Below are 20,263 nucleotides of genomic sequence, written 5' to 3'. Positions count from 1 at the left end.
CTTAGATTAGAACTGAGAAAAAGAGTTAGTGTTAATAACTTAGTGCGCGGACGCTACGTTGCTACACCGGCTGTCGGATGACAACGAAGGCGTAGCCCGCTATGCTCTAGTGGAGATGGGGGGGGGGGTTCGTTGAGACTTCTCTTTCAAACTTAATATAGATGTTAACTGGGCGCCAGGCAGATTTGCCCCACGGCCCACGCCTAAAGTAGACTGCAACTCCAAACCTACCAAATTTTTGCAGTACCAATCATGTGGTGTATGGAACAAATGAAATTAGACGATACCTCACGTAAAAATTATCTATTAATAATAAATAAATAAAAAAAAAAACAATAAATTAAGTCTGTAAATAAATATGAAATAATTAATAATAGAATCTTCTTCTTTAGGTGCCGTGTCTGTATTCAGACGTCGGCCGTCATCATGTTTACAATTTCCTGAATTCTCTCTCTATCGGCTGCTGCGCGAAATAATTCTTCTACTTGCAGCCACACCATTGTCTAATATTACGCAGCCATGAAAGTTTCTTTCGACCAATCCATCTCTTTCCCTCCACTTTTCCTTGTATTATAAGGCGAAGCAGATGGTATTTAGGTCCTCTAATTATATGGCCGAAGTATTCTGTTTTTCTCCTCTTTATGATGCTTATGAGCAGACGTTCCGAATTCATCATTTGAAGAACATCTTCATTGGAAGTGTGCGAAACCCACGATATCTTTAGGATTCGTCGATAGCACCACAATTCGAATGCTTCTATTTTGTTTAGCATTGTGGTTTTTAACGTCCATGTCTCACAACCATACAATAGGATAGACCACACATAACATTTCAGCACCTTCTTTCGAATATTCATCGACAGGTTTCTATTACATAAAACTGGTTTCCAGGTCATAAAAGCCTTCCGTGATATTTCGATCCTAGTTATTATCTCTTCATCAGAGTCACAATTTACATTTAACCAGCTGCCAAGGTACTTGAAATGATTTACCCGTTCTAACTCCTCTCCATCAAGAGAAAGCTGACCTTGATCTATATTAATCTTTTCAACTGCCATCCAGTAGTGTCTAAAGATCTTGTAAATTTTCAGCAAGAATGGCTGTATCGTCAGCGTATCTAATATTGTTGATTACTTCTCCGCCTAGCCTTACTCCCTCTTGTCTCTCATTCAAAGCCTCCCTAAAGATTTCTTCAGAGTACAGATTAAAAAGGGTGGGTGATAAAACACAACCTTGTCGTACTCCACGTTTTATCGGCAGTTTTTCAGTACGACTGTCTCCAATTTGGATAGAGGCTACTTGATTGTAATATAAGTATTTCAGCAGTCTTATATCGTAGTGGTCAAGTCCTGCTGCCTGCAGGCAATCGAAAAGTGTATCATGTTGTACTCGGTCGAATGCCTTCTCGAAGTCGATGAAACAAACATAAACGTTCTTTCGGAATTCACAACTTTTTTGTAATAGAACGCGCATACAAAATAGTGCTTCTCTAGTTCCTAGACCATTTCTAAATCCAAATTGCTTATTACCCATTCTAGTTTCGCACAGAAGGAATACTCGGTTTTGTATAATACGTAAAAGTATCTTAAGTGTGTGACTCATCAAACTGATTAGTCTAAAATCGCTGCATTTGGTGGGCCTGCTTTTCTTTGGTAATGTTATAAACAGTGACTCCAACCAATCATCTGGTATTTTTCCTTCGTTGTAAATTTTGTTAAAGAAAGTAGTCAAGTAGGTAATGTTTTCCTCATCCAAAAGTTTAAGTAGCTCAACAGGGATTTGATCTGGTCCAGGTGCTTTATTGTTTTTGGCTTGTTGTATTGCTTTTATGACTTCTGACTTCAGTATACTGGGACCTCTGTCTAATTGGTTGTCACAGGTAGTATTTGGAGCATTTTCTCGAGAAGCATCGTCAAAAAGGTCACTGATGTGTCTCTCCCATTCTTTGCACTGTTGTTCGTGATCACAAATTTTTCCGTCTGCGGTTTTAAGTACGTGAGCATTTTTCTGTTTTCTAATTCCGGAGGTATATTTAAGTTTCTTGTGGAGGTTGAAACTGTCATGCTTTTTTTGGAATAATAGAATAAACTGAACAAATATAACAATATTGAACAACCACAACGATAACCTACCAAGTAACTAGTTGCGACGAAGCAAATATGGCCTCTAGCCCTCAAAATTAACCAAAAATTATAAGCGTCGCGTGAGCTCAGGCGGAACCGCTGTAAAACACAAACCAGTATAACAAACCGAAAACGCACTAGGTACTACTCACAAGTAAACTAAAATTAATAAAGCTTGATGAACATAAACGCATAAAAAAATAAATTAATAAAAATCCTTATCTTAAATCTGTGGTGAGGTATCCAGCGATGTATCCAATAAGAAGAGTAACCAGTAACGAATTAACTACGTGATCAAACAATTGCGAACACAACGAAACTAAAAATTGCAAGAAGAAATTGAAAGTAAATGGAGACCCTTTGGCCAGAAGGGTTTTCAAGGGGGTACATATACAAAGAAAACTCTTCTACTTCCCACAGAGTATTTCCACCAATAACTAGGTACTATCTACCCCTATCTACTTTGTGGTTAAAGGCCTAATAACTCATGGCTTTTCCTTCAGAATGGCTTCAAGGAATCATCACGGCATCTTTTTAAAATTGTGACTTGGAGATAGGTCCCGTATCATACGGTGTGAACTTGACAACTACAGACAATGTACCTACAGCAACACTACGATATGCCCGAGTTCAATTTAGCATAAGTTCAGGCCGATTTCCCCAATGAGGGTGTCTATAAAAGCCCAATTGCCTGAAAACTTATGTTCCACACCAGCACAACAATTTTAGAATTTACGACTGTCAAGGTGACGCACCGTAACGTATCCATGACAACCCTTGCCAAATTTAAAGTCTGCTATCTATTCGATTATTTATTTGAGAAAATAGGAGAAATGTGAGAAACCTAATGAAAGAGTGGAATAATCTTATTAATGAAAATAATATATAGATGGTCGAATTTTTAAAACGTAACACTGAGATGCTATTGTCCTTTTCATGAGCATTTTTCAGTGCGTAACAAATGATAGGAAAAAGGGTAAGTCCGTGATAATACACATTTATGACATTTATTCTAACATGACATTTTAGTTAAATCTGACAGTTGTCACATTTTATTTTAAATTTGGAATAAAAACAAATCAAATATATTTCTTGCATTTATAAAATAGTATTTTCTTTGATTTGTATTGTCTTATAAATTATACAGTTTATATTTGTAATATTATTATCTAATTTAAAAAAAATTATTTTTTTTATTAGGGTGCCATCTATCGACAACTAGAATAATCACCGAACTAGAATAATTACCAAAGTAATCACCGACGTGCCTTTTTTTCTGTCATATACAATTTAATGCGTTAGATAGAAATCGAAAAACTGTGACGCACTGAAAGATGACCATAAGAAAAAGAATATATGTTTTTGATACTGCAATACGGACTTGAAAGCTGGGCATTGAAGCAAGAGAACATAAATAAGCTACAGTCATTTGACATATAACGTTACAGAAGGATATTTATAATAACATGAACACAGGAGAAAACGAACACGGAAGCATTGCGAGAAATGGGCAAAGAATATGAAATAATTAACACAATAAAAATAAGAATGTTACAATATCTGGGACACGTAATGAGGGGACAGCGATATGTAAATCTAAGACTAATAATACAGGGAAAGATAAGAGAAGGAAGTAGTATAGGAAGAAGGAGAGGGTCATAGTTGAAAATTTTAAGGGACTGGTTTAAATCAGTCCCATAGAACTCTTCACAGCAGCGCTAGATCGATTAAAGATAGTTATGATGATATCTGATATCCAATCTTCGATTAGCAGGCATCACAGAAGAAAAAGAAAAACTAACCTTGTATAAGTTGTTGAGAAGCTGTTCATTGTTATCAGCTTTGGATGTTATTAGTCCAATTTTCCGCAAATGTTTGGTGGAACTGAATGATAAAGAAATCAGGTCTCCAACAGCTTCGTGGAATCCTACAAAATAAAAATTAGAAACTGTCCAAACACATTTGGCGTTTTGCATAAATACCATCATTAGCTCCAGTCCGGTATGGAGTAGGCTGATTGCGGTACTGTAAAAAGTACTCTATGTGTCCCATTTCGTGGTGAGCTGTGTTCATATCCTCATAATTAACGTCAGTACACATTTTGATCCTAAAATATCAAAATTTAGAGTTAGAATAAATAATTGGTACAATAACTATTGTAGAAAATAATGACTAAAATACGAGCTACAAAAGAAACATACTTAGAAAATTAATGTTTGGAAATTGAAAAGAGAAAACGTGCTGCATCTAATATACAGGGTGTCCCGAAAAGATTGGTCATAAATTATACCACAGATTCTGGGGTCAAAAATAGGTTGATTGAACCTCACTTACCTATATACAATAGTGCACACAAAAAAAGTTACAGCCCTTTGAAGTTACAAAATGAAAATCGATTTTTTTTCATATATCGAAAACTCTGAGAGATTTTTTATTGAAAATTGACATGTGGCATTTTTACGACAGCAATATCTTACAAAAAAAATTAAGTAAAATTTGTGCACCCCATACAAATTTTATGGGGGTTTTGTTCCCTTAAACCCCCCCAAACTTTTGTGCACGTTCCAATTACATTATTATTATGGCACTATTAGTTAAACATATTATTTTTAAAACTTTTTTGCCTCTTAGTACTTTTTCGATAAGCCAGTGTTTATCGAGATATTTTGAATATTTGTCGAATCCACCACATATTTGTATATGGTTAAGTACGGTTATAGAGACCTGTTAATAATCTGAAAATTTATTTATAATTTACATTTTTAGGTATATTTTGAAAAAGAAGCTACATCTCGATAAAAGGTGACTTATGAACAAAAGACTCAGAGACAAAAGTTTTAAAAACACTGTGTTTAACTAATGGTACCACAATAATAGTTTAATTGGAACGTACACAAACATTAGGGGGGTTTAAAGGAACAAAACCCCCATAAAATTTTTACGTAAATATATTGAAAAAGAAGCCGCATCTCAATAAAAACTGGCTTATCGAAAAAATACTAAGAGGCGAAAAAGTTTTAAAAACGTTGTGTTTAACTAATGGTACCACAATAATGAATTAATTGGAACGTACACAAAAGTTTGGGGGGGTTTAAGGGAACAAAATCCCCATAAATTTTTTATGGGGTGGACAAATTTCACTATAATTTTGTTTTAAGATGTTCCTGATATAAAAATTATACATATCCATTTTCAATAAAAAATCTCTAATAGTTTTCGATATATTGAAAAAAATCGATTTTCATTTTGTAACTTCAAAGGGCTGTAACTTTTTTTGTGAGCATATTTGTACTAAGGTAAGTTAGGTTCAATCGAACTATTTTTAACCCCAGAATGTGTGGTATAATTTATGACCATTCTTTTCGGGACACCCTGTATATCCTACATATAAAAATATAAGAAGTGACGTCAGTACAAAAACATACAAATAATATCGTTGATAGATACGGTAAACTGCACTTGAGAGCAAAAATAATCGACTCACTTGCTGAATTGTACACGTTAGAAGTCTCGAATTTCCTAAACCTGTTGTCCGATTCGAGTGATTTTTTTAGTATGTTACAGCCTTATTCTTTAAGAAAATCGATGTAATATTATTATTTCTAGACAGGTAAAGGTCATTTTATACCGAGTGTAACAATTATAGGGTGTTTTTTTTCTTAAACGTACCTAACTTTTTTATTATCCAACATAAGCAAATGAGTCAAAAAAGAAAATGTTAATAAAGCCTAAGCCTACAATTGAATTTTAATTTAAATATTTTTTATATGCTAGAATACTCCACAGGGTGTTCCGAACTTTAAAAAAAAACACAGTATAATTGTAACACCCGGTATAAAATGACCTTCACCTGTATAGCAACAATAATATTACATCAATTTTCTTGAATAATAAGGCTATAACATACTAAAAAATCCCTCAAATCGGACAACAGGTTTAGGAAATTCCATGTGTACAATTATTCAGCAAGTGAGTCGATTATTTTGATGTCAAGTGTAGATTAATATCACTGATTTGGATAAAATAGACAGATGATTAGTAAGAGGAACTCTTTAATGATGAAAGGCCCAATCTTGAAATTAAAACATTGGTGTCAGAACCTAACATAGCTATGGACGAAGTTGACAATAAATTTTTAAGAGAAAGACGAAAAGCCGTAGATACAAAGTTTACTAGTTTTATACAATTAGTATAATTGAAATAAAAATAATAAACAATATTTTAAATCCAAGACTTTTCGTCAAGAAACTGCTTTCTGGCTGCATCCTGTATCTCCGGTTTTTACAATATATAAGCACAAGAGACGACGAATATAGAAGAAAGCAAATAAAGGACACTTTGGCCACATATTTACCTTCTTTTCGTCTAGGAAAAGGACCGAAAGACAGTTTCAGGTACTCAAATGTGAGTAAAGATGAAAAAGGAAAAGCAGTTTTAGTCTTTATTTGATTCAGAGTTGGACCACCATCTCCATATAGCTATTTCAGCATCTATGCATCCTCAGTGAAGCTATGCAGTCACAACTCTAAAACAAATAATACCAAACAGGGTTGTTGATATTTGTTTCAGAGTCGTGACTACACAGCTTCACTGAGGATACATAGATGCTGAAATAGCTATATGGGGATGGTGGTCCAACTCTGAATCAAATAAAAACAAAAACTGCCTTTATCTATCTTTATCAATTTTTAAAAGTATAGACTGGTGCTCATGTATGGGTGTGAGCTCACCTACTCTGACCAAAGCAATTAAAAAAAACTTAGATGTTTTGAGAGAAAAATCCTTAGAAGAATCTTTGGACCTTATCACGACCCTAATACCATCCAATACCGAATGAGAACAAATGCTGAGGTCAAGCAGATGTATAAGGCGAGCGACGTAGTCCAAGAAATTAAATCTCAACGTCTAAGACGGCCATGTTCATAGACTTCTTAATAACCGCCTTGCCAAGTTAACCTGGTAGGAAGCCCGCACAGGAACAAGGTCTTAAGGACGCTCACGAGTGCGACGGAGAGACAATATATGGTCAGATCTAAGAACAATGGGGCTACCCACTGACTCAACTATCATGGACGGCCGTTCGAGATGCAAGCGAGTTCTGCAGTCAGCCAAGACCCACCCTGGGTTGAAGGTCGTACTAGAAGAAGAAGAAGAATGCATACATGTTCACGAATGATGAACCTTTAAATAGAATATAATTTAAAGATTTAAGACATACACAATTTACGTTGCTATCAATAGAAAAAATGAGTTAACACGTAAAAAATACTTCAAAATTAGTCACCTGAAGTCCTTTCCATCGTAGAAGTCCCAGGCTGAGGCATGACAAACGATTTCCCTATCCTTCGGCTTCTCTATGATTGATCTCTGCCAGAACAGATCGGGCATAGCTGTTAAATTGATGGACTTGAAAAAACTTTCGGCCGTTTCAAATATCTTCTTCGCTGTGAAGTTCTAAAAAAATGAAATATCTTGTTTAGGCTTTAAACAAATTGTTCAATTGTATATTAATACAGATATTTTCTCAGATAGACTACAAAACTCGAATTTTATAAGTTTCACTGGAATTCCTTCTGGACCACACGCTTTTTATTTTTTAGTGATTTTATCATTCTCTCAACGAATTCGTCATTTAGTTCAACCATTTGACCATTTAAATTGTAGTGCTTAGGTGATGTATTTATATGCCCCTGTCTATTTTCTTGAAGTTCTTCTTTGTAATGGGTTTTCCATTTCTTTAAATCTATAATTTGAAGGTTTCTATTATTTCTGTTATCACTTCTTAGATTTCGGATGAACTTCCAAGTATCTGAGCATCTGCTTCCACCAAAATGGCATTCCACTTCCTCACATCTCTGTTCCCAGGTATCGTTCTCATTTTTTGTTAATTTTTTTTTTAGATTTGTTTAATTTGGTTAATTCTGCATGGTACTGGGTTGTATCATAATATGTATGTCCCTGTACGTGGTATCCATATGGAAAACTTTTTTATTAATAATTTTACGAAAAAAAGTTATTCTTTATAAAAAGTTCTGCATAGTCTAAAACCCAAGATTCAACCATCAGATATCAAATTTTCTGAATGTTATACGAGGTATGTCAAAAAAAGTTTGAATTTCACTCAAGAGTAAAGTAGCTTTATTTTTCACAATATTCAAAATTGCTGTTATGAAAAGTTGTTTGGAATTAAAAACTATATTTTAATATGCAATTACATCTTTCTAATTGAAAATTTTTTTTCTTAAATTATGGATAACTAACATTATTTTCAGTTATTTCAATTCTGATAACTCTTTTATTATTAATTTTACGAAAAAAAGTGATTATTAATAAAAGTTCTGGATGGTCTGAAACCTAAACTACAACTACCTTATATGGGCCATTCCACGAACATACGCCTGTTTTGGATTACTTCGACAACGAATATTTTACTGTGCAACATAAGAAGTACGAAAGTAAATGGCGCTAATAATTATTCCAATAAACAACAATGTAATTTGCACTTTACTTTCGTTCTTCTTATTTTGCACAGTAAAATATTCGTTGTCGAAGAAACCCAAAACAGGTGTATGTTCGTGGAATAGGGTATATAAAATTTTACCAATTTTATACGAGGTATGTCAAAAAAGCTAAATTTATATCAAAAGTAAAGTACCTTTATAGTTCAGAATATTTCAATTAGAAGGATGTAATTACATATTGGAACATAGTTTTTAATTCTAAATAACTTATCTTAATAACAATTTTCGATATTGTGAAAAATAAACGTATTTTACTCTTGAGCGAAATTCATATTTTTTGACATACCTCGTATAAAATGAATAAAATTTGACATAAGATGGTTGTATTTTAGGTTTTAGACCATGCAAAACTTTTTATTGAGAATCACTTTTTTTCGTAAAATTATTAATAAAAGAGTTATCTGAATTGAAATAACTGAAAATAATGCTAGTTATCCATAATTTTTCAAAAAAAAAAAAAATTCAAGTAGAAGGATGTAATTGCATACTGGAATATAGTTTTTAATTCCAAACAACTTTTCATAATATCAATTTTCAATATTGTGAAAAATAAAGCTACTTTACTCTTGAGTGATATTCAAACTTTCTGACATACCTCGTATAATATTCAAAAAATTTGATATTTGATGAGTAAATCTTAGGTTTTGGACCATGCAGAGCTTTTTATGAAGAATAACTTTTTTCTTAAAATTAATAATAAAAAAAGTTTTCCATATGGATACAACTTACAGGGACATGCTGTATGTCTGGTGATTTCAATCATTTATGATACTTTTGTTGTTTTATTTGTTTCTGTTGTTCAACATGTTTGTATTTTTCCTGGTATTTATTATCTCCTCCATACGTAATACTTCACTGGCTGCTTCCTTAATCGCAAATGTTATTTTGTTGTATATTGTACTGGTGCTACATGCCGGGTCAATTTGATCAAGTTTTTGGTCCAGTCTGCTCTATCATAAGGACCTGGTATTGTCGTCATATAGCCCACTTAGTTTAAATTTTTACTCTTTGATTATTTCTTTATTATTCTCTTTCGATATTTCATTTGTTCCATGGTTGAAGGAAATTTGGGCTCGAGATATTCGTATATAATGATCAGATCCACATTCTACACCTCTGTATACCCTTGTGTCTTGGATTTTCCATTCTGATTATTGTTTTATTATCATTATCATCATCATCATCATCATCATCATCATCATCATGGCATTCACACTCCTAGCGGGATGATTGCCGCCCTCTTTGGGCTCGTCTGATTCATTTGTCGCAATGAATTAATGCGCATTAACATTTTGTTTTACAATTGGTTGTGTGACTTGGCATTTTCTACAATTTTTCTCCATTCGTTCCTGTTTTGCTTGTGGTTGCCCATTCTCTAACTCCGATCTTCTTCAGGCCCTCGGCTATTTGGTTCTCTTATCTGGATTTGGGTCTTTCTCGTGGTCTGCCTGATACCGGTTTCCATTTGGTAATTTTCTTGATAACATCCATCTGAGACTGTGTGCCTTGATAAATCTGACGATGTCTTCTCCTTTCAGAAGTTCTTTTACATCGTGGTTCATAAGTTTTCTAAATTCATTATTACCTAAGTTTAGTCGACCTGCTATCCTCAGATTTTTTTTCTCTCTAGGTTCCTCAATCTTTCTTCCTCTTTCTATGTCAGACACATTACTTCAACACCATAATATGTGGTTACCGGTCTAATTGCTGTTCTGTAAATTTTAAGTTTAGTATTCTGAGTAAGTTGTTGTATTTCCAGTAGGTTCTGTTTCCTGCCTGAATTCTTTCATTAATTACGATGCTTCTATCATTAGTTCCATTAACTGAGACCCCAAGATATCTAAAGTGTTCTACCTTTTCAAACTTATATTCACCAATATTTAAACCTGTCATATTAATTGGATTTTTTCTCGAGCATAGTAGGTATTTTGTTTTGTTTTGATATATTTCTAAGCCTCTTTTGGGTGCTTCCTTACATAACTTCGTAAATTCTTCCTTTAAGTGTTTAGGTTTCTACTAATTAATGCTATGTCGTCAGCATACGCCACAAGTTACGACTTCGATGTTATAGTTGTACTTTTTATTTCTGTAGCTCTTATCTCTTATTGTTCCTTTTATGGCGACATTAAATAATAATGTTGATAGAGAAGAGAGTCGCCTTGTCGTACTTCACTTGCTATTTCTATATTTTTGGTGATTCTGTTATCTGTTATTATTGCTGCAGTCGATCCTTCCATTGTCATTTTCGTAAGCTTTATTAGTTTCATTGGTATTTCTAGGTTTTTCATGTCTTTTATTCGAAAGGGTCTTGTTATGCAGTCAAAGGCTTGCTTGAAATCTATGAAAAGGATGTGTAAGTCGATATCATATTCGTAAAATTTCTCAATTGACTTTGTGACTATGTGTACTGCGTCTATTGTTGACCTTCCCTTACTAAATCCGTGCTGATAGTCTTCTATTTTAGTTTCAATGTATTTGAGAGTCTTTGTCCGATTAATGATGTCAATATTTTGTAGCAGCTGTTTAACAGTGTTACTCCTCTATAGTTGAGGCATATTGTGATGTCCCCTTTCTTTAGAATCGGAAATATCCATCCAGTTTTCCATTCTTCGGGCATTCTTTCTTCTTCCCAGATCCTTATTATTAGGTCGTATGTTTTCCGCTGTAGTTCTTCTCCGCCTCGTTTTATAAGCTCGTTTGAGATTTCATCTGGGCCTGCTGCTTTCTTTTGTTTTAGGTTTCTTATCACACGTAAAAAGTCCTCATATGACGGTTTTTCGATTTCGATTTCATCATCAAGGTATGTTTCTTCTGTATATTCGAGATAACTTTCTCTCGCCTTAAATAACTCTTCGTAGTATTTCTCCCATATTTTGGCATCAATCATAACTGTTGATTTCTTCTTGTTTTGTGATTTTATATATATAAAACTTTACATTATTCTTGCTATTTATACTTCCCACTCTTCATTAACTTCATCAATCCACATCTTTATTTTGTTTGTACAGCATTTGTCTGAGTCTTTCTTTTTTCTCCTGTACTCTTCCAAATTTCCTTCCCTACCTGTTTTCAGCTATTTCTTTTGAGCTAGATTTTTTCCCTGGTTGCTGTTTCGCAGACTTCAGCGTACCATTTTTCTTGACTTTTTATTTCTTTGCATCCTGTATTGTTTTATTATAATATAGTCTATAATCGATCGATAATAGTTATTGTGAGTTTATAATTCCGTCCTTTAATTTTCATTTATTGCGGTTATCGGTAGTATGACTCAGGGATTAAAAACTTAAATAAGGTCTGCATATTCTGACCTAATTCCGTTTGTACTATACCTGTTTCAACATTTCTGCAGTTATATCATAATCAACAACATCTGGATATGGTAATGTGAAGCTTGCAATATTGTTCCATGTTTGTGCCCACATATTTCCTAAAAATTAAAAAAGCAATATCAAACTACAAAACAATTCATTAAAAGCTTATTTTTAATAACAAAATAAAAATTTTCAGTGTGATCAATAAAAAATGAATTAAATATGTACAGGAGTGTAGCAAAACACTACATTTTATGTACGACTTTAAATTTTTAATGATTATGAAGACATTTTACCTAACAAATGAGCAGGAATAGGTCCTTTCTCCGGGACAACATCTCCGTATTTTTGTCTTAGCTTGAACCTCACATAGGCGTGAAGTTCTAGGTATAAAGGCTTCACTTGCTCCCATAAAGCTTGTACTTGGTCTTTGAAAGTATCGTCTTCGTAGTTTAAGAGCCACAGTTCTGCATTATCAGTAAAGTTGTTTAATTTAGCTGCCTGGTTAGATAGGGTCACGTAGGGAATATAATCTGCTTTGCACTTGCTAAGGGCCTTTCTCCATTCTACCCATACGTGTTTTAGTTCCTTTTCATCTCTCGAGTTTGCCAAAATAGCTGTCAATTCTAAAACAAATATGTTATAAGCTTTAAAAATAAATAAAACGTAGAAAAATATTTTTAATTATTAGGGAGTTTAGTCAAGGGAAATCAGAAAATAGTATGTATAGAGTGAAAAAAGTATTTAATATTATAAAATGGCTGTTGATATTTATTGCTGATATTGTCAGTTTGTTGATTTTTTTTATTGCCAGTATTTACGTTTGAAAATAGTTATTTCCAGAACCAAAACAAGGATAAAACAAATTGGAAAAGACTCTGAAAGTAAAAAAGAAAGAAGTGATCTCAGGAAAATCTCCCATGCCCCAGATTCCGAATGCCGATCATAAAATCCTTATTTGGTCCCAAAATTTTACAATCAACTATTTTCAATGGGAAATAAGCCACAATTTTACCAAAGAAATGATTTTATTAACGTTTCGACGTCCAAGTCGGGTGTCGTTACAAAATACAAAATAATACTAGATTAAACAAAAATGTTGTTGTTTAGCAAAAAATTCTTCTAATAATAATTTATTTAATCTGACTCATTCATATCGGCAATTCAGACATATATTATACCAATATTGCCAATATTGATGAGTTGCGTTCCTGGGACGACTTTACTAAAAGATGGTTCATTCGATTACATGAAATCAACCTCAACTCAAAAAACATTTTGTTTTTTATTAGCGTCGAAACGTTAAAAAAATCATTTTTTTGGTAAAATTGTGGCTTATTTTCCATTGAAAATAGTTTATTATAAAAATGCCACAAGAAGATAGCTTCAGAACAACAAAATTTTACGTGGTAAACTGTATTTAAAAAAAATACTGAAGTAAATGATATACACCAGACTTATATCCTTACTCCAAATATAAAGAGGGAGTTGCATTACAGCTGATACGAATTCTCAAATAGCTTTTTGTAACTTTATATCCTTATTATAACTTATTATGCAAAGCAAAATTTGAAGAAATCGAAATGTTGGAAAAATGAAGAATATCCTGTCTTAAAAACTTGAGGGAATGGTTTGAATGCAGTATTACAGAACAATTTAGAGGGGCGATCAACAGGGTCCACGTAATCATGATGATTCCCAACCTTTGATAGAAGATGGAAATTGAAGAAAAAGAAAAGGCTCATAAAACATAAAAATATATAAATGGATTTAAAACAATAAGGAATCCTCTACTAATCACTAAATACTGCCATCTTCTACCTCTTGCTAATATGGCTTACCAGAACTCCACGAAGGAGTAGCCTGGCGAGGAAGTTCTTATCTGACTGAACATAACAGTGTTACACTTGTATGGGTTCCAGACCTTTGGGGAATATATGGCAATGAAAGAGCTGATGAATTTTCATATCAGCTTTTTTGTAGCTGGAATATTGTATGCGCCACTCATTTTTACGGCGTTTAGCGATTTTTTATTCTTGTAAAGAAATAAACATAAAGAAAACAAATACCATGGTTAGCTATAAGAACCGTGCCTCGGAGAGTACGTTAAGCCGTCGGTCCCCCTGGGTTAGTGTGTACATCGACACTGGTTACTTGAAACAGGGTTAAAGATATAAATGGCGCCGGAACAATCCGAAACTATCTCCCCGGCAAAAATGCCATACTATATTATTAATATTAGCTGTAAGAAGGGCAAAGTCATTAAAAAAGATTCAGATAAAAAATGAAGATATTGAACCAGTGGACAAAATGAAATATTTTAGGAGTCTGGATTACGGAAGATCTAAATCCAAAATCAGAAATTCGATAAAGAATAGAGCAATAAGTGCTGCCTTTTTGAGGATAAGGAAATTTCTAAGTAACCAAAGACTCCACTCTGCAAATCCGATATCGGATGGTAAAATGTTATATCCACTCTCTTCTTTTTTATGGGGTCGAATACTGAACTGTTAATGTTAACTTATTGAGAAAGCTAGAAGCTTTTGAGATGTGGCTTTTTAGGAGAATTTTGAAAATACCATACTAGTCCAGGGTAATAAGGTTTTTTCCATGACACTCGAGCAGCCAGGGTACTGAAGCGTTTTTTCGACAGGTAATACCTATAAGAGCAAATTGTAACTATTTCCTGCGTAGGATCTGGCGGCCATTTTTATTTATAAACAATTAAGTGTCAAAAAATGGTATTTTTCATTTTTTTTTTCAAATCAATGGAAAACAAAGAAACGTATGGTTTTTTTAGTACAAATATCTTCGAGATTATGGAAAAAGCTTTAAAATGACGTATGTATTACAAAGTTTGATATACTCATTTATTGTTAGTATAATTGCGAAAAAAGGTCGGAATTGCAAAAAAAAATATTTTCGCAATAACTGTTGTAACAATCAGTGTACAGCTTTGAAATTTTTGTCAAACAGGGGTTGTTTGGTGCTTAATATGTGATAAAAATTTCAAAGCGATTCATTCCATTGTTTAAATTTTATTCAAATTGTTTTTCACAGAGAGCATTTTTTTCAATAACATAAGTCAGAAGAAAATGACGTTAGAACCATTCCATAGGTGTAAAATGGAAGAGCATGATCTATATTTTCAACTTGGTTTAAAAAAGTGAATAAAAAATTAATTTACTAGTAATAAATAATTATGCAAAAGTATCGTAAATCTTTCCTTATAAACTTTTTATTTTGTTATACAGGGTGTCCCAAAAGTAGTGGAACGGTCGAATATTTCGCGAACTAAACATCGGATCGAAAAACTGAAAAATACGTGTTCAATCATTTTCAAAAATCTATCCAATGACACCAAACACCAACCCCACTACACCCCCTGGAGGTGGGGTAGAGGGTAACTTTAAAATCTCAAATGGAAACCCCTAGTTTTTCTTGCAGATTTGGATTCGTTACGTAAAAGTAAGCAACTTTTATTCAAGACATTTTTTCGAACTGTGGATAGATGGCGCTATAATTGAGAAAAACGATTTATCCTGATACCATAGGTAAATTATAGAAACGGTCTAATATCTCGAGAAATACACTTCCAAATGAGAAACCAAAAAAAAGGTTTTTAATACTTTTCAAAAACCTATCGAATAACACTAAACATGACCCTCCAACCCACCCCCTGAAGGTGGGGTGGGGGGTAACTTTAAAATCTTAAATAGCAACCCCGACTTTTTATTAGAGATTCGGATTCGTCATGAAAAATTAAGTAACATTTATTCGAGACATTTTTTAGAATTGTTGATAGATGGCGCTTTAATTGGAAAATTACGATTTATTAGCGCCATCTATCAGCAATTTTAAAAAATGTTTCAAATAAATGTTGCTTAATTTTTCATGACGAATTCGAATCCGCAATAAAAAGTGGGGGTTGCTATGTAAGATTTTAAATTTACCCCCCACCCCGTCTCCAAGGGGTGGGTTAGAGGGTCATTTTTGGTGTTTATCGATAGGTTTTCGAAAAATATTAAAAACCTGTTTTTTGGTTTCTTATTTAGAAGTGTATTTCTCGAGATATTAGACCATTTCTATAATTTACATATGGTATCAGGATAAATCGTTTTTCCCAATTATAGCGCCATCTATCCACGGTTCGAAAAAATGTCTTGAATAAAAGTTGCTTACTTTTACGTAACGAATCCAAATCTGCAAGAAAAACTAGGGGTTTCTATTTGAGATTTTAAAGTTAGCCCCCACCCCACCTCCAGGGGGTGTAGTGGGGGTTGGTGTTTGGTGTCATTGGATAGATTTTTGAAAATGATTGAACACGAATTTTTCAGTTTTTCGATCCGATGTTTAGTTCGCGAAATATTCGACCGTTCCACTACTTTTGGGACACCCTATATAAGAAATTATACATATTTATTACATTTTTTTATCAATTATGATATAGATGACATTACTTGGTAGTTGTGCACTTAAAACATGGTAAAAAAGTTAATTTTTTTTGGAATTGCATAATTATTTATTACTAATAAATGCATTTTTATTTACTTTTTGAAACCATGTTGAAAATGTAGCTCATGCTCTTTCATTTGACACCTGTGGAATAGTTCTAAGGTCATTTTTTTCTGACTTACGTTATTGCAAAAAAAATGCTCTCTGGGATAAAAAATGTCAATAAAATTTAAACACTTGAATGAATCGCTTTGAAATTTTTGTCACATATTAAGCACCAAAGAACCCTCATTTGACAAAAATTTCAAAGCAGTACACTAATTTTTATAACAGTTATTGGGAAAATATTTTTCTTTGCAATTCCGATCTTTTTTCAGTGTGATCAAACCAAATTTTGACCACCATTAAAAGGCGAGACAGCATATTTGGGGAACATAATTAGAAATGATAAGTACGAGTGGTTGCAACTGGTTATGAAGGGTATTATCGAAGGAAAAGGGGTCCTATAACCTTCATTAGTGGAGTCGGCACTAGCAGAAGAAAAAGATATTGGTAGAGAAATTTCAGAATAACTAATTCTTACCAGGTTCTAAAGCTAGATCACAGTTGGTTTTGTTATTATAATCACAAATTTTTGCCTTGGCGTACACAGATTCCATGTCGCTAATATGTTTCTTCAAAGCCTTAAATTCTGCTTCTGGTAAGGCTGCGCTTCCAATAACTGAGTAAGACTTAAACTGCCTCCTCAGATCAGTAGAAGAGAAGCGTTTCCAATCGAACTGCTTCACTTGCTCCCAGGTTTCTTTATCTTGTTGGGCGACTTCCGCAGATACATTTAACTAAAAAAACAGTGGAATATACTAAAAATTTGGTTATTACATATATACAAAAAGATATTAGGTTTGTTCTAGCAAAGAGTCAAAATAGTCAGAAACCGTCAGCAAACAGTTGGTCAGTGAGAGAATATATTACAGTCACCAGTGCTATCCTTTCTACTCGCGCTGGTCGACTATTCGCTGATGGTTTCAAACCGTTTGAAACTGATGCTAGAACAAACCTACTATTTATAGATGGAAAAAACCTAGATTTTATAAGAAAAAATCCAAATAGTTCAAAAAAGTAGAAAATTAGCATGATATACTAGATCTATTAGATAAATTAATTAAAAATAACATTAAGACGTTACTTAGACTTACACTAATTTCAAGATTATAATCGGTAATGTTAGAAGCATAATTCCATTCAGCTATCGTTGCCTTATTGAGATTTTCCTCATTCTTTTTATTAGTCACTCTTATAAAATTATAAGCAGTTGCTTCTTCTTCTTCTATATTTGGATCCTTGCCACTGGCGGCAAGAACAAAATACAGAATTATGGCTATCACAGCCACCATGGTTACTCTGAAACAAAAAAAAGATTGTCAGGATTTTCTGCATTAACTCAGCATTTATATAGTTTCTAAAGAGAAAGAAAAAATTATTATTAATAAATATAGCCATTACTATAAATGACGCGAATATAAAAGGTGGGCCAAAAAAAAACAGTCCACCTCGATATTTGGCAGTAGTTATTAGATTTTAAGGAAATGCCGAAACAGGTCGATTTTTATTTTTAAATTACAATTTTTTGATATATATTTCATACTAGTGACGTCATCCATCTGGTACCAACTTCTCTGATAATAACCTCCTTCTTATTCTTCATGTGCCGTCTTCTATCGAAGGTTGGCGACCATCAAACGATCGGTTTCTCTGTTTTGAGCCGCATGTATTATGTTCGCAGCTTCTGGTATTTGAAACCATTCTCTCAAGTTTCTCAGCCAGGATTTCTTCTTTCTGCCCAAACCTCTTCTACCTTCAATCTTGCCTTCGACGATAAGCTGTAGCAGACTGTACTTATCATTACGGAACACGTGGCCCAGGTATGACGCTTTCCTACTTTTAACAGTTGTTAACAATTCCACCTCTTTGCCAATTCGTCTCAATACCTCTGTGTTGGTCACTCTGTCTGTCCAAGGTATTCTCAGTATGCGTCGATACAGCCACATTTCTAGAGCCGCTAACTTCTTTATAGTTGCTGCTGTTAACGTCCACTCTTCTACTCCGTAAAGTAGCGTAGAGAGTACGTAGCATTTCGTGGCGCGCCATCGGAGGTTAACGCTTAGGTTGCGGTTGCTTAAGAGCTTTCTCATTTTTATGAATTTGGATCTTGCTATTTCAATTCGGATCCTAATCTCTACGTCTGGGTCCCACTTATCATTTACTGTATATCCCAGATATTTAAATCGGTGTACTCTTTCAATACGTTCGGCTTCAATATTCAGGTCGATATGTTGAATGTTCTTCTACTGATCACCATACATTTAGTTTTCTTTCTATTGATCTTCAGTCCAAATCGGTTGCCAGTTGTATTTACTCTATTTAGCATCATCTGTAAATCTTCGATGTTATCGGCCAGTATAACAGTATCATCTGCATATCGAAAATGACGATATTGAAAATGGTACGCCATTAATCTTGATGCCCTCATTGTACTCTTCCAGTGCCTCTAGAAATATTTGTTCCGTGTACAGGTTGAAAAGCAGTTGCGAAAGAATACAGCCCTGTCTAACCCCTCTAGAAATGGTTATGTTTTCACTCACCATATCGATACATTTTTGGCAAAGTAACGTAAGTGACATTTTTGGCGAAAATCATGTTTTTCCATTAAACTAACGCTATTAGTGTTTAGAAGGTACTGTCAAAGTGTAGTAAGCCTAGAATTACTTTAAACCTTTTTTTTAAACTATTTTAAAAACGTATGTCCAGAATTTTTTTAATCATACCCGCAAAAGAAACGTAACTTTAGCACTATTTCCATAATAATAACGTAAGCAAACGTCGTTTACCGCCATAATAACGTAAGTACCGGTCGGTTTCTGTTACTTACGTCAGATTTTCGCAGTCAGTGTTTGGCTTACGACAGTGACAGATTTATGCTACAATCAACTAAATGATTGATTTTAGGTGAGTTATAACGAAAAACATGTTTTTGTAGTTATATTTCAAAAAACTCGAAAACCTTAACTAACATTATGAACCTGTAAAACTCCTTTTCATATTTAATTTTGTTTATTTATTACAAATTATTTTGACATAGCCTGAGAAAAAACTTGGTTGAATTGTTTGTTAAAAAATCTTTGTAAATTTTGATATGAAAATGTAAAATGTTTGTGAAAAAATAAGTTAAAAATTGTAAAATTATCAATTTCAACTCTTGTATCAAGAAAACGGTTAGAAATAAAGAAAGATTGCTTGCATGTTTCTATTCTGATTTGCATAGAATAGTGCAGTCACTGAAGGTTTTAACCTTCGATTTCGTTAAACCTTCATCGATTTTCATGAAAATTGGTGAGTAATTAGAAAATACCTCACGGAATAAAGGTGACAGGATGCAAACTTGCGCTTTTATCCTGGGGGTGGACCCCTTCTCGGGGGTGAAAATTATTTTATTAAAAACAATACCATAAGTCGATAGAGGGACAAATTCTAAGCCAAATTTGATATATAACGTTATTAAAATAAATTTGCTTTTTGAGTTATTAAATATCAAATATTTTATTTTTTCATAAAAAAATGCCCGTTTTAAAGTTATTTTTCACGTATAACTCAAAAACTATAAGCTTTTACAAAATAGTTATTATTGACGAAATTATCAATCGTTAATATTGACGAAATCAAGATAATAAAAAAAATAAATACACCCCTTACTTAAAGAACTAAACTAATGTTAATTCAAAGTGAGTGATGGGTAATTGAGTGTATATTATTTTCGACGAATACTCAAATCTAAGTATTCAAGCTTAAATAACGAG

The 20,263-nt window shown here is 33.4% G+C and overlaps 1 protein-coding gene across 1 annotated transcript in view; it reads right to left on the bottom strand.

The window, feature by feature from the left end:
- The window catches only part of LOC114330466 (angiotensin-converting enzyme-like), a 537,413-nt gene that overhangs the window by 430,632 nt on the left and 86,518 nt on the right, over positions 1–20,263 (bottom strand). Inside the window, exons 2-8 of the mRNA XM_050663676.1 lie at positions 17,606–17,810; positions 16,993–17,248; positions 12,251–12,580; positions 11,973–12,070; positions 7,407–7,576; positions 4,105–4,229; positions 3,925–4,049 (exon numbers count right to left, since the gene is read on the bottom strand). Coding sequence (XP_050519633.1) covers positions 3,925–4,049; positions 4,105–4,229; positions 7,407–7,576; positions 11,973–12,070; positions 12,251–12,580; positions 16,993–17,248; positions 17,606–17,810 — 1,309 coding nt within the window. The remainder of the gene's footprint in view (positions 1–3,924; positions 4,050–4,104; positions 4,230–7,406; positions 7,577–11,972; positions 12,071–12,250; positions 12,581–16,992; positions 17,249–17,605; positions 17,811–20,263) is intronic.

The sequence above is a fragment of the Diabrotica virgifera genome, chromosome 1 (genome assembly GCF_917563875.1).
Source record: "Diabrotica virgifera virgifera chromosome 1, PGI_DIABVI_V3a".
Taxonomy (NCBI): domain Eukaryota; kingdom Metazoa; phylum Arthropoda; class Insecta; order Coleoptera; family Chrysomelidae; genus Diabrotica; species Diabrotica virgifera.
Note: the sequence above shows the minus strand (reverse complement) of the source record. Positions and strands in the feature narration are given on the sequence as shown.